The sequence below is a fragment of the Vidua macroura genome, chromosome 6, assembly GCF_024509145.1.
Source record: "Vidua macroura isolate BioBank_ID:100142 chromosome 6, ASM2450914v1, whole genome shotgun sequence".
Taxonomy (NCBI): Eukaryota; Metazoa; Chordata; class Aves; order Passeriformes; family Viduidae; genus Vidua; species Vidua macroura.
The window spans coordinates 20,159,759-20,174,805 of record NC_071576.1 but is presented as its reverse complement, the minus strand read 5'-3'; the positions used below and the strand labels follow the sequence as shown (position 1 = coordinate 20,174,805).

Genomic DNA, 15,047 nt, shown 5'->3' with positions numbered 1-15,047 from the left:
AAATTAAAGCTCATTCTAGTAGTCTAGAATGGCTTTCTGTAGTATCATCCTAGCAGGACAAGATGGTTTAGGCCAGGATATAATCAAAGCAAAAAAAACCATAGAGAATGAAAGGCATCAAAATACATTAGAAGAAAAGGTTAACTGAAAGCCAGATACTCCTCAGCTATATAACAAATGGCATAATCCAGAAACTAGTCAGAGCTAAATACAACTCTGAAAGTTGACTGAAAATATGAATAGCCAAACCCACTGATACCTGGGAAATCTACGAGACATAGTCTCTGACAAGTTTCTGCTTGTTACATAAATCCTCATGCCTGAAGCAGCCTTTTGCCAATAAGCATTTAAGGTCTGCGAGAAGAAAAATTTGTAGAGAAGTTCACAGGTGACAGACCACTGTCAGCTTGTGCAGTTCTCATGCTGAGAACTCGGAGAGATGCCTCCTTCAACCCTAAGGGTGTCCTAACCATGCCTGACATTTAAATCCATTTGAAATGGATCCCTTCAGATGCACCTCCTATCACAAGTGATCAAGCCCTTCTTGGCCTCCAAGCTGTAGGCAGGAGCTCTGTGCCCCAAAGAAAAGGCTGGTTCAGAAGTGCCTGACAATGCTGTTTTCCTCACATCCTGGTTGGATTCCAGCTGACAGAAAACATTTCTCCTGCTGCTGCAAAGCAATCTGTGCTGTGGCTGAGGAGATCAGGATCTGTGTGTAAAGAGAGGGATGGAGTGGGTGAGGAAGCCAGGGGGAACACAGGGCACTGTTAAGACCTGTCTGATTGAAGAGACACTTGGTTGGGTTGGTCTGATGTTCACCCATCCCTTCCAACAAAAAACACAACTGATATTTTTGTTTGAAGTCTTTCAAGAATTTACAAATGAGAGTAAGTATACATGCATACCCCTACACATATATAGAAATACAGATAATTATATGCCTAGACAGAAGGAGAGAGTACCCTGGCTCACCTGCTGCATGCTTCTGCTGCCTTGTGACTTGCAGGCACATAACAGAGAAAGGCTTCAACCAATGCCTGAGGCAAAAAATCTGAAATCTTAACTCCTGACCATAATAAGTAGAAGGCATACCACTTCTCCAGTGCAGTAACACTGATGGGAATAGAGACATAATCTGAAGAAGCAGCAAAACCAGTGCCAAAGTAAATGCACAATCCTCAGGATTTATGAGGAGGAAATAAAGCTTCAATCTCTGGCCTTTCATTCTTCTGGAGCAAAGCAAACTCTGACATGCTCAAGGAGTTACATATTTGTGAAACAGCTCCTAAGCCTTTCATGACTAGTACAAAAAGCTGTCTCCTTTATTTGTATAATTTATAATAACTTTATCTTCAAGTGGAAGATGATTTTTAATGAAAGACTTGTGTATTCTGCCATGTTACACAAAAGTCACATCTATTGTAACTTCCTCCTGGTTGAAAGAAAAGGTGGTAAACATCTGGACCACAGTGTCTGGAAGCTGAGAGAAGCCTCAGTCACCTTAATGACAGACATATTGCATAAGTCAGTTTCTTTACCTCAATTTAGTGGAAATTTTGTCCAATTACCTTTCCTATTAGGTGGCCAGCACAGACAGTACAGCATGACTATTCTAACTGGGTGTAACCAGCTTTATTCTCAGCTGCCACTCATTTCCATGGGACTGGGAGTTACATGGTTAAAATCATATTCTACTGAATCACTTGAAGAATGCTCAGAGTGACTTTCCTCAAGACCAGTAGTTACAGCAAGGGACAGCGTGATTCTACCTTGGCCAAGGGGATGAGTTGCAGAGCTACTAATTGTGTTCAGAACGTGAGGAGCCAAACAAAGGCTTTTCACATCTGAGGCATCACGGTTGATTTGTCCAGGTCATGGTCTGAATGGCTGATGGAGACAGATTCGCCAGGCCAGCAACATGCAGTCTAATGAAGACTTGTTCAGTCAGCCTTATTAGCAAGGAATTTTGTAGTGTCTAAGGAGGAGGGGTTGATATGCCTTCAATAGGACACAAAGGGTGCTAATTTCTCATCTCTGCTCCATTCTTTAAAATTCATAGCCAAATTATAAAGTATGAGAAACTGAGGGGGAAAAAACCCCATGCAGTTGATAAAGGCAGCCTTTGTATTCAAATTTCTGTGGCAGAAAACACAGAGTAGAAAATTATGTTGGAGGATCTTCACTATTCCCACCATCTTACTTCATCACAGAAATAAAAAATTAATTTATGCTTATAGTGCTTAACAGTCCTACCATTCATCACAGAAGACAGAGATAGCACAAAAACATGCCATGGCCATAGTTCATTGCCTTAGTGGGTCTAGCAGTTATTTTTTAACAGAAGTTGTATTTTCATAATTTTTACCATTTGTTCACTGTTTGTATAAGTGTTGACTTGAAAATTACTTTAAAGTAAATTGTACTGGCAGACGCAGAATACAAGCTGGAGACCATTACTGTATATTGACCATAGTGTTTTCCTCTTTTTAAACATCTTCCCTTTTGGTTGCACACAGTGTGAAAACTGACTTTATTAAACACATTGCAAAGCCAGCTCCACATACATGAAAAAAATACAAAATACTGCATTTGCCAAAGCGACTTGGGATTGAAGGCTTTTGAAACAAAAAACTACAGAAATGTCTAGGGAGCGTTAAGTTCTTAAACTTTTCAGGAAAGATAGTGAGGAATATTTACCTCCTGATGATTACTAGGCAATTAGATTAAAAATGGCACAAGAACATATTTTACACTTTCATTTCAGGTAGGTGACAGGCTCGGTGTGACTCTAGCAATCTGGCTCTAATACATGTCTCTCTAGATTATTGCATGGGGTCTCTAGGTGGTTATGATGTTAAGCACAGAGACCACTTGCCTCCAAAACATGTTCATCAACTTGAGTGGCATTTTCCCAATTTATGCTAATTTGAGTGAAGATTTCTATACTCAAACACTACTCATAGTGTTTGAGTATAGAAAATAATGCTTTTTTTTTTTTTTCAGACTTGAGGGAATGATTTAATGAATGAAGTTAGAAAAATGAAAATATCCACAAAATTTTCATCCATAAAATTGAATTTTAAAGGTAATACAGTTTTTTTAAATGTGATGGTAGAAATCCAGGTATAAGAGTCAAACTCCTACAGCATGATAGAAAATAGAAAATTTTCTATGGAAATATTCTAGGGAAATATTGCAACTTCAGATTCCTGTAAGGTGCACAAATTATCATCACTGATGGAATTTAAATGACACTGCAGGGCACTCCAGTAAAGTATTGGCTACTGCTAGAATTGGTATGTATTTTCTCAAAGACTACTATTACTTCACTACTTTGCAACAGTGCTACTTCAATTATCCAGTCAACAAAGAGAAATTTAACTTCAGAAGTAGATTATGAAGAAATTCTGCATGCAGAAGGGCATTCTGTCAAGTAAAGGGGAATGACAGTCCCTTTTCCCATTTTCCCTTCCCTCCCAGAAGAGAATGCAGGATGCAGCAGGTCACCTACTAGAAACAAGGTGATGCCACTGGCATCAAAGCTTTTAAGCATTTGAGTTATTTAAATTGGAAAGAAATAGAAGTAGAGCAGCACCCAGAAGAGAAAAAATTAGCAGGAAGAGAGAAAATCCCATGGTGAAGAAAGGGAAAATAGACTGTGTGGGTTAAAGAGCATTTCTTAGAGCAATGGCAGCTGGGAGGCTCAAGAGCCACCTTGAAACTTTTCTGTAAAGCAGGAGATGGGCTGAAGCAGGGGGATTAAAGCTGTTCACTAAGAAATAACCCAAATGCAGAAAAAGTATAGCCTAGTCATCCGTCCTTGTATCTTCTTTCCCCTTACTTCTTCCCTGGAGAAAGATATCAAGACGTACATGAGATGGGTTTCCAGGTCTAGCAGGAAAAGCCTTGTGGGTCCTGGTCCTGTGCTGTGTTTGACTTAAGAATGATCCAGGAATTATCAGGTTATTCTCAAGTGCCTTTGCTCATTGAAGAGTGACTCTTCTCCCTGCCATCTGATGAGGGATGGGTTGATTTCTACTGACCTGCTTTTCCTTTTATCCAAACAAGGAGCTACTGGCTCTGGCAAAACCCTTCTCCTTTCACACCAGTTTGTTCCATTAGTTCAGGTTTAGGTTGTTCAGACATGTGAGACAAACTGGTTTTGTTCTGTGGATGCAGCTGGACTATCAATCTCAGCAGAGCACAGCTCACCCTTTTGCCCCAACAGTCCCCCACCCTCTGGCAGACCTGGATCAGCTTGGCAGGGGGACAGAGGACAGGGCTGAAGCCTCAGTCACCACTTTTTAACATCTGAGTCTCTTGGCAACTGAATCACCTGGTGAAAGTAGATCACACTCAAAACACCTTTTCTGCATTTCCCTAACTCCCTTGCCCTCTAATAGCCCCCCATTACCAACAGCAGCACCCTTATGAGAACCCTCATGTCCATTGCCTCTGACTGCTCTCTTATTGAGATGCCATCTGTTGTTGATGCCTTTTCTACTGGAGCACTGACCTCTCTTAGCTAAGCTGCCTTGACCTTTATGGGAGATCAGTTCATCTGATGCTGTCCATCTCTGGACACATACGTGACTAATCAGGAAATCAAGTGCTCTTCATGATGTTTGAACTGTATTGTGACACACAGGCTGGTTCCTGCAAGCCTGGGACACAGAACAGCCAAAGGAGCTGAAGCTGAGTCCTGTAATTTCAAACCAAGCAGAGATCAAAAGCATACCTGCAGAGTTTGATCACATTGTGGGGAAGCTCTCATTACACTTGTTATATCTAAAGAATTTAGCAGAGATGTATGGTCTCAGCAGTGCCCTGAGAACATACCCACATTGTTAATCCATTGTCACTGTCTTCACTGCCTTGGCAGCCATGCTAAATCAAGGAAAACTGCTCATGCGTAATACAATCTGTATTTATCTTAAGGCCAGATTTACCCTGAAAGACTGAAGGTGCTGAAACCTCTTCAGCTAAGCATGTTTTCAAATACAGACTTTAAAGCAGTGCAGTTTGGTGGCTTTACCAAGAAAAGCATAATCTACTCACTGAGATGAAGATGCAAGATGAAGACTGTGCAGTCCAATTACAGCATTTGCTGAAGAGACACACCAACACTCAAAGAAGGGGAACAATGCACATGCAATTGCATCAAGAGACTGAAATGCCTTTGTGTCTCTTCCTCCTTGGAGACGAAAAACTCAAAAGATTTGCAGGGAATCCTGCAAGTCTCCCAGGATACACCATAGTTCACACTAATAATGTGTTGCTGGAGGCAACCAAGTCTGAACAAACAAATCAGTCCGGGGGAGGAGGAGTGGTGGGTTCATGAAAGCAAAGCCACCAGAAAAGCCCCCCTTACTTCTTTTATGTAAACTTTCCCACCCAGATCCTAATTCTGGCTGGCTGGTGAGGGCCTGCTGCAGAGGAGGTGCAGTGAATCGCCCTGGGCCAGCCTCGTGTCCCTCTTTGGAGCCAGCTGCCCATGCTGGAGGCAGCGCTGTGCAGCCCTGAGGCACAGGAAGTGATGAAGCTGGTGCTGTGGCTGGCGTGACAAATGCACTAACACCCTCCAGTTGTGTGCTCTGCCAGGTGCACCATGTGCCTCTCTGTACACTCTGTGCTGGCCTCTGCTCCCTTTCCACCCCAGCCCCTTCCGAAGACTCACGCTGACCACCAAGCATACAAATGCACGTGTAGCAGAGGCAGGACATAGCAAGCACACATAGACTATCAGTTTGAATATACTGCAAGGGTACTTGCCTGATGCACTGGCACAAAAGGAAATAAGATCCTGGGATGTATCAAGGAGACAATTCCTGAAGATGGGAAAACGAATATCTTGATATCAGGCTGTGGTGACACCTCAGTGTTGCAGAGTTTTGATCACCACATACCCAAAAGATTAATTCAAATAGCAATGTGAGCTGAAAAAAGCTTTCTAGGATGAGGAGGAGAATGGAGAGCCAGAATACTAAAGAGCTTGTCTCATTCAGTTTAGCAAATGAACACAAAGAGAGAGAGAGAATTACCCTGTATAAATATATTAAAATGCTTACACTGGAGAGGGCAAAAAGCTATTTGAAAGACAATATTGGCACAGGAATACATGGATAGGAAATGGTCATGAATACATTTACATCAGGGCCCTGGGAAATAGATTCATTCCTATGATCTTAAGTGAATCATGTTTAAAGCTCTCTGAAATGTCTACATGTGAAAATACAGCAGCTTCAATAAACTGTTGACTAAAGTCTCCACTTAAATGGAATAATTTCTACAAAGCCTGTAATGGGTTTGAGAATACAGAGCTACAGGACATATGTTGGCAGGATCTCTAATCTCCTTTTAGACACTAAATTAAATGGCTAAATTTGGAGAGGAACACACTGAGCTGAAGCTGTTTGAAAATTTTGTTCAACTGTAACAAGAATAGCTGGGACACGAGAATCTTGGAAACAGTTTTAGGTGCAAAACCCAGATCTGGACTTCTTCACAAAAAGTACTGAGCACTCGTAATAGTTTTTAAAAAATTCAGTCCTAAGTGATTAGTTAAAATCAGGGTCCATGAAATATTCTGCAGTACCACAAGAGGACTGGCATCCATGTGACAAAACCCAGAATCACAGTTCTCATTCTTGCTAACCAAGATCAGAATGAAGAAATAGCATGAAGTCTCCTCTTCCTCTCATGTAATACGCAGAGTCATAATGCAAATACCAGTTTATATAGGCAGAGCATTTTGGTCTCATCTGTCAAACATGAGGACCATTAAGATCAAATTGCTTCTAATACCAGATGAGCATAGTTATTAAGATTCATGCCATACCTGTGCTCCAGTATTATATGGTTTGATCAAGACTAGATGAGGTGAAAACCATAGATATTGAAGTAAAGACATAAATCAGCAGTTTCCCTAGAGTACTGTCATCCAACTCTGCTCATTTCTGCCTTGAAAGAACAGAAAGTGTTACATTTTGTCCCTAACACTGGCAGTGAATAAAAGAAAAAGGGAGGCAGAAGCCCTGATAAAAATGGACATATATCATAAGATTATAAGTCGGCACAAGAAAATAAGTTGTCAACATAGAAGCTGAAGGTTTTGCTTAAATTATTCTGATCACTATTCATGTTTTTGACAAATCTGCTTCCCATTTTACTCCACACTGTTCTTTGAGGAGATGATGCTCTAACTGATCCCCTATAGGTGTTCATCATTGCTTTTCCAATTCCTGTGATGTGTAGTCCACCTTTCTTAGGTTTTGGATGATATCACAGCAAGAGACAAATAAATAAATCCATACATTTGGGTATTGTGAAATTTCTCATTCTTACTTGCTGTCTGCTGCTGCCAGCTTTTTCACTGGCTGTTTTACTCTGCCAGCTCCATTCAGCCCCTTCATAATCAGACAGGAAATTCCACACAGAACTGGGATCTCTAATCAAGAGCACATGCAATGATTTACAACTCTTGTTAATTGGTACTACTGCTGAAGGCTTGCTTGCTTCTTTGCCATGTAGAATCAAGTGTGGAAAATACCACTTCTCAGGTGAGTAACTCCTCCCTGCAGTGAATCCCGCTGTGGTTCTGGAGCTGCAGAACTGTGTTCCTTGGGGTGCAGCCAGTGCTGTAGGGCACTGGCTGTGGTGCCCAGCACAAGAAGCTGGGACAGTGCTTCTCCAGAGCTACTCCATGGCTACAGTGCCATTGCTGCCTCCTGTCAGCAGTACAGCAGCATGCTCCCAGGAACTGAATGCAACAGGCGAGATTATGTTGCTGAAAATTGCCACTGAGGTTTTCCATTTTTTAAGAGATGCATGTGGGGAGATACCTTGGTGTTCTTTGCTCCCAGCAGCTTTAAGCTTGGAAGCCACTTAGCATCCTGCAGAATTGGTCCAAATAAACCAAGCTATTCCTCTGTGAACACAGCAATCACAAATAACTGCTGCACTTAAGCAGCCCATCACCAATTGAGTTTTACACTGAAATGTCCTGTCCAGCTGCAAAATCTCCTGCTGAACTCCTCAGGCTTATCATATCAGCATGTGGCTTTCTGCATTAGAGACCAACTGGGGCCAATGTAAACACTGTGGCTGAGGAATCACAGCCTTACAGACAGAAATAAAGGGCTTCATACTACCTAGTCTGCCTCACTAGCCTGAAACAAACTACAAAGCACCTACTCACATCTATTTTCTTGGGATATTGCCTATATAAAGGCAGATCAGAAGGTCAGTCCTGTGACTCGCCCTGTACTTCTCTCTGCTGTCTTTTCAGCTGATCTGTGTAAAAACATTGGTGAATAGGTATGAAAAGAGTGAACTACATCAAGAATACCATGTAGGCTCAGCATTTGGCTTCTCATATACAAGTTGTCCCTATGTCTAGGACTGGAACACAGCACAAGCTGGTTAATAGTTACACAGAATAACTGAAATGCAGTTCTAGATGGAAGGTGGTAATCATCAGCATGTATTATTCTCCCCCTTGCCATGGTAATTAACATGGAATAATTTCAGAGCTCATAGCCTGTTCATGGCATTCAGTGCAACCACACTGCACAGCTATATAATCTGTTCAAAGCTGCTTGTTTGAAACTCACAGAACACCATTCTTGCAGTCATCATATTGGGACTCAGTATCTAACTGGCTACAGTTACAGAAAAATGTAACAGAACTACAGCAGAAAAGCATTCGGAAAAGGTTTGAAAAGTCATTACTTGCCCTCTATTGCCTTCAAGAGATAGCTGGAGCTGAGCTTGTCAGAATTGCCATTTCCAAGTTTTGGAACATAAGCACCAGAACCCCATTAAATGATGTTGAAAATAACAACATTCTCAGAATTAATTCCTCATGCTATTTATGAACTGTCTGGATTTTGAGAAGTTAGGGGTCACACATGCGACCTTCTATCTCCAAACATGCAGATGTTCTCAGAAAATAATAACACAGCAATTTCCTCAGTATCCCAGTCATCCCAGAGATACAAGGAAGTGCCAAAGAGAACAACTGGTCAGCAAATTGAACCGTTAACATCAAACACGGCATAGCTGCAGCTTTGCTAAGATACAAATCACAACAGAAACAACACAACTAGCAATGATGCACCTAAAATTGCTATGAGGAAACTTATGCCTACACACAGACATACACACACAGAGCTTTATTATGCAATTCAGAGAGATTCTATTATATCTTACATTAAGTTTATAATAGAATGTAGTTTATGAGCTATGTAAATATCTATATCTTCTTTATTATATACATACTATATATAACTATTTATATTTTGTACACAATATGATTTTAATGTATATAGATAAAATTATTTTATCTATATAAATGCAGAAATCTAAATTAAGCTGTGAGGTATTTGGGCACAACCTCAGAACAGATCCATAACCACAGTTACAAGAAGGCCTCTCCATTGCTCCTCTGACTCGCAGATATTTGGCCTTTTTTGAAAGCTGAGACAGGCATCTGCTACAGAAGGAACAAATACTTGTATTGTATCAGTAACAGAGATGTCCTGTGTTACTTGCAGAGCACAGCACAAAGGCCAAAAGTTCCTACTTCTTTTCATGCTCATTGATCCAAGCTGGGTGACATGGCAAGGCATGGTAAGAACTCTGAGGCAAGGGCACTTCACCAGCACCAACCACAGTTTCACACACACTGTGAAACCCCAGCTGTTGCAAAGTTCTTGCTGTTATAACCACATAAACATGCCCCTGTTAAATGGACAGTCTGCTATCACCTGACCCACATTTCTTGGCTAGCTGCTGCAGGCTAAAGAGTCCCTTGTGCTGACAAAGATGAGGATAATATAAAAGGCTTCTTGGTGCCAGAGTTCAAACAAGCATAGGCAATGAAGTGCAGCATCTTTTGGCAGCACTTTGAGAGAAAAGCAAATCTTTTTCAGCTCTGCTCATGCAACATTTACCTTCACCACTGTGAACATTGCTGCCTTTACAGGACATCAGTCTGCTTATCCCAACTCCATCAGTTGGGAGGTTTTCTGCAGTCCCCTGTAGCAAGGGTAAACTTTCAGGTTGTGTCATTTGGATCTCTCTTATCTTCCTAGGCCATATCTTGCATAAACACATGCATTATATAAGCTCAAGCCCATAGGTTTTACACTCAAATTTTGTGTCAGTTGTGAGCAAGTTAATTCCCAGCCAATTCTACCTGCTTAGAGCCTACCAGCCCTGGACACCAAGATGCACATTTTTCTGGCTGGGACTTGTCTCTGTGTATGCCTGCAGACAGACCTACCTCAGCCTTTAATCTGCTCCCACACAAAACCCTGTACCCTGAACTACCACAGGCCGTTGTTGTTTAAGCATTTTGCATGCAGGATAAATTCAAGACAAGTGGTGAAATTACGGAACAGAGTATCCTTTTATTCTGTTCAGGCAATAAAAATTCACCAGGGCTAAAATAGTTATTTTACTTAGCATCTGACCACAGAGCAGAATTTTTCATACTTTTCTCATCACTAGGTTTTTCTCACTTGAAACAGTATTAAACCCAGATTGTTTCATAGGCCTGATTCTTTACCATCACTAAATAGATCAAACATTGATTTACTATTTTCATAGGGCTTTTAGCAGTGAAATTAGTCTGATTTTTTTTCCCTCCAGCAATCTTGACTTGGGAGGCAATATTCTGGTTAGCAGTCAATGTGACTTCATCATCACACAGAGCATGAGGATTCCTCTCTTTGCCTTCATGGCAAAATACCATGCCATTTCATTGTCTTGATGGAGCCTTCAAACTTTACTATAGACTGAGGCAGCCAGTCCTTTGAGGGAAGAAATGCAAATCAAATGCTTGAATCAAGTCAGGTTTAAAGAACTGAAGTTTTGGAGAGGAGCAGAGAGGATGGAGAGAAGAAAATGAACATACATTTTTTGTCCACTTATGCACTGTTATGATGGGATGACAGTGGACTGAACAACAGAAGAGCAGCCAGAATTGTACAACAATTCCATGGCCACTAGGTCCTCAGCTTCCCCACTTCCACAAACCTGGCTGATGCCACCAGCCACCTCAGGGAGTGGACTGTGAGGCATCCCAGGAACAGGACAAACAGATGCACTTTGTTCATGCTGCCTTTTTGCAAACTCTGCACCTGGTGACAGGAATACTGTATTTCACACTTCAAGTTCCAGTATCACTAAGGTATTGGAAGTGTAAGTGTATCTTATGTTTTATGTATCTTATGTTTCTGATTAGTGTATCTTATGTTTTAACTAACAGCACAGCTTTGCTTATATTACCTCCTTTTTTACTTGTAAATTTTTTTAGGTGACTGAAGTGAGTTTTTGTACTCATCTTGCTAATAAATATGTCAGTTTGTGACTGGCTGAGATAAAAAAGTTGCACACAAAGCTTTTACTGAAGTATCAGCTTCACTTCAGGCCATATATAGGATATAATCCCATGTACATGACAGGCATATACAGCAGCCCTTTTGTCCTTGACTTGCCTATATAATGTGAAGTTATATATGGACTGGGCATCCCTCATTCCCTTTGCTCAGATGGAGACAGCCCTACTGACAGCAGCCTATACCAAATCAACAAAATAGCAATATCCAGCATATGCTCCAGCTTGCCTATTCTACCTTTCTACCCAAAAGTGGTTTCCAAATTCAGAGGTACAGAGAAGTAGAGTACTCCAAAATAAATATGGTCCAACAGATTTGTAGTAACTTCATTATTTGAAAAAAGAAACAGCTCTACTTATCCAAAATAACTACTACTTCTCCACAAATCCTTTGTCTAAAGTGCTGAGCCAGTACCTATCATGCTGCTGTTTACAAACCTGCCTAGAAGTCTGACCCAGCTTCACTGAACCAGCAAGTAATACTCTTTGCAGGTGATGTATGCATATATTTCTTATGGAAGGGCCATAAGACCTCAGCGAGGCTTGGGAAACCCATTCTCACAAAACAGATCTTATTTCCCACATATTTTTACATTCACCACCTGAGAGAAAACACATTAAATATCTCCCAGGTCTGAGCTATCACAACACCAGGGAATCAATTTTCATCACCTAACTGCGTTCATCACCGACCTTCCACAGCTTGGGTTGAACAGCTTTCAACATAGTGCAGGTGCTTCCTTCTGGAGCTGTGTATTTTTTTCTGTGTCCTAACATGTCAGCTGTTTCATGCACTGTGAAAGCTTTGTCATTCAGGAGCTCCCATTCTCCATGACATGACTGGCACCACTCTGCTTTATTTCTCCTGCTTCAGATTACCCAGAGTACAACTGAGGAGCAAAAAGCTACAATTCCATGTAGCACATTTTTCCACAATCAGGATTGTGTCTGAATAGAGCCCTACAAGGTCAGATACAAGATGCTTAAACAGTTAAAATCTGCTACTGAACCATCTTATGTCACGTCTTACACTCTCTCTGCATTTACTGTTCAGTAACAGTGCAAAGCACTATGCAAAGAATGCCTCCAGCAAACTGGGTCTGTGTCTTGGACACACTGAAACAGAGAGGAGCAAGCAGAAGTGGGCCCGCCTCAGCTGAATACACTGTTGAGAAAATTTCTGCATGGAAATTCAGGAAAGGCATCCAGCCTCTCCCACAACATACTAGTCCCTAGAACAGCTTAAGCTGACCTGGCATGTGAAATGCAGAAATGCTCCAAGTCTATCAACAGGTACGTTGTTGCATTTGGCTCTAACTTCAGGAGCCTGCACATGTCAGTGTGCACGTGTAAAATCCAAGTGTGATTTTTTTGGAATTGGAGTAGAACAAAATGTTAGTCTGCCTAATCCTTGAGTTTGTTCTGCTTTGGATCCATTCCCTGTGGCTCAATTCTGAACAGTAAGTTTGAGTAGCATCAAAAAGATGAGATGGAAGCTTAAAGGCTTCCCTCTTACCAGCTGAATCTGCTGCAGATGTTCTTCCACTGGTCAAGTCCTCGGTATTAAGTGATTGCAGATCTGTGTAGGAGGGAGCAATGCTTGGGCTGCTGGTGTCCTCTGAGTTGGTTGTCCAGCTGCTCCCTGAGGCACGGGCTTGCCTCTCAGAAGAGTTGGAAGAGGGAGAAGTCCAGCTGGGTGCTTTTGATGCAGACACTGGTTGCAGAAAACAGGTATTGATTAGAGACATGCAGGGCAACCTACACAAAGATCACAACTATTCCAAAGACATGCTAGATCAGTGTACCGGGGCTCTGTAAATACAAATTCCAACATCCACAGCAACACTGTTATTTTACAACAAATGCAGAGCAAGTCAGCTAGTGCCTAGCACTGTCACCCTCCAGCACTACTCAGTTGTCTGCCTTAGATTCCATGCTGCAGGCAGCCATATGCTTTCCTGTTGCTCAAGTATTGGAGAAGCTATGTTTTTTCAGAAGATTTCATGTTTCTGACACTGCTGACAAGACCTGAATATGTTTGTTGTGCAACACAGTGGAATTTTTACAGCACCACAGATTTTTTTAAGTGGTTTTGTTTTATTTTATTTAATTAAGCATTCCCTATCCATGACACCTACTCAAATGCAGTCATCATCTCAGGAATGCTCTGCGTGGAGGGGGAGTATAAAAATAACCTGAAATTGACCTATTAATGTGCATTAGGAATGGCTTTTGCTTCTAAACATGCAGAATGTAGAGTCCCAATCTGAATATACTGCATAACATTTTTGCTCAGTGTAGACCAAAAATCCTGTTCTACTCATTTGCCAGACTTGCATGCCAAACAGTTCAGACCTGCCTAACCATCACCCAGAGTTCAGAACACAATTACACACACCCACTGCTATGAGTTTGTATTCTGTACTCTTTGTATTGCATGCTTTTTGCCCACAACATCACTTGAATGCTAGCAACAATGGGTGACTCTAGTGAGGAAATAATACTAATAAAAAACGAAGTTATGGTTAAAAAGTCTTCCTGAACTAAGGAAAGGTGTACAGGTAGAGACTAGTTCTAATTGAATATCAGCTTAATAACTGTTTTCTAAATTAGTACATCTGTATTTAGCTGTTAAACCAACAAAGACCCTGATGCTCCCCAAATCTCGCAGTTACAGTGAACAACTGCTGACACAGAGATTCTCTTCTCTGTATGTAATAAACAAAAAACCCTTACTAGGTTGACAGATACCTTGGAAAAAATGACAAATTAATGTTAAAGAAGATTTATCTCTCTTCATCCAAGCAATGTGATGGAACACTTCCTCATTATGGAAACCTCGATGTGTGCATAGACAGAATATCCAAACAGTGCTCTCTGCCTTGTCTCTTGAGAAGTGTGAATTTATTTTGTGTATCTGCACTGATAGCCTCAGCTAAGCAGGCAGTGGTATTTTTATATGTGTACAGCTGTGAGCCTACTGACACTGAGTGGCTTCTGAGGAGTCATCCCCGAGGATGAGGAGCTGAAAGTCAGATCTGCCTCCTTATTGCACAGGTTGACAGCTGTTGTGCCAGACACACAACCAAAGCCCATCCCTCCTCCCTGCAGTCTTTGCACACTGTGTGGTGCTCAGTGCCTGTAGAGAAAGGATGACAAATGTATGATTATAATCTGTCAGTCCATCTCTCAGTCCTTTTGTTAAACACAGCACCTGAAAAGCCATCTTTAAAACTTCAGCTGAAATTGCTTTGGCAGACAGAGAACTTTATTTGGACATAGAGGACAAACTGAAAAGCTGAGATCTGTATGTGGATCACTAACAGGAGCCAAGTGTTTTTTTGAAAGTGTGCTTTATATCCTAGAAACTGTGGAATTATTTTATATTAAAAAAATCTTAGTTTTCCAGTGTTTTTTTAAGTTAGTCACAGCAATATGAAAAAATAGGCTAATTTAGAAACATGTAAGATCTAATAACTCAAATACTGCCAACTAGTTTTGTGCTTTCCAAACTCGATTTTTATCTAGGAAGGCATCTGACTGGAGTAGAGTTGCCAAATACTTCTATGTAAGGGCAAATTAATTTTATTCTAGGCAAGTTGGGCCATCTTGAAAGAACAGAATTGTTTGCTTTTTTTCTAAAATG

At 41.1% G+C, this 15,047-nt stretch overlaps 1 protein-coding gene across 4 annotated transcripts in view; it reads right to left on the bottom strand.

Annotated features, from left to right (window-relative positions):
- The window catches only part of STON2 (stonin 2), a 65,674-nt gene that overhangs the window by 30,731 nt on the left and 19,896 nt on the right, over positions 1–15,047 (bottom strand). For all 4 annotated transcript variants that reach the window (XR_008437781.1, XM_053981660.1, XM_053981658.1 and 1 more), the window contains one exon: positions 12,918–13,115. Coding sequence is in view for 3 of the 4 variants with exons in the window: in XM_053981660.1 (XP_053837635.1) it covers positions 12,918–13,115 (198 nt within the window). In the remaining variant the exon portion in view is untranslated. The remainder of the gene's footprint in view (positions 1–12,917; positions 13,116–15,047) is intronic.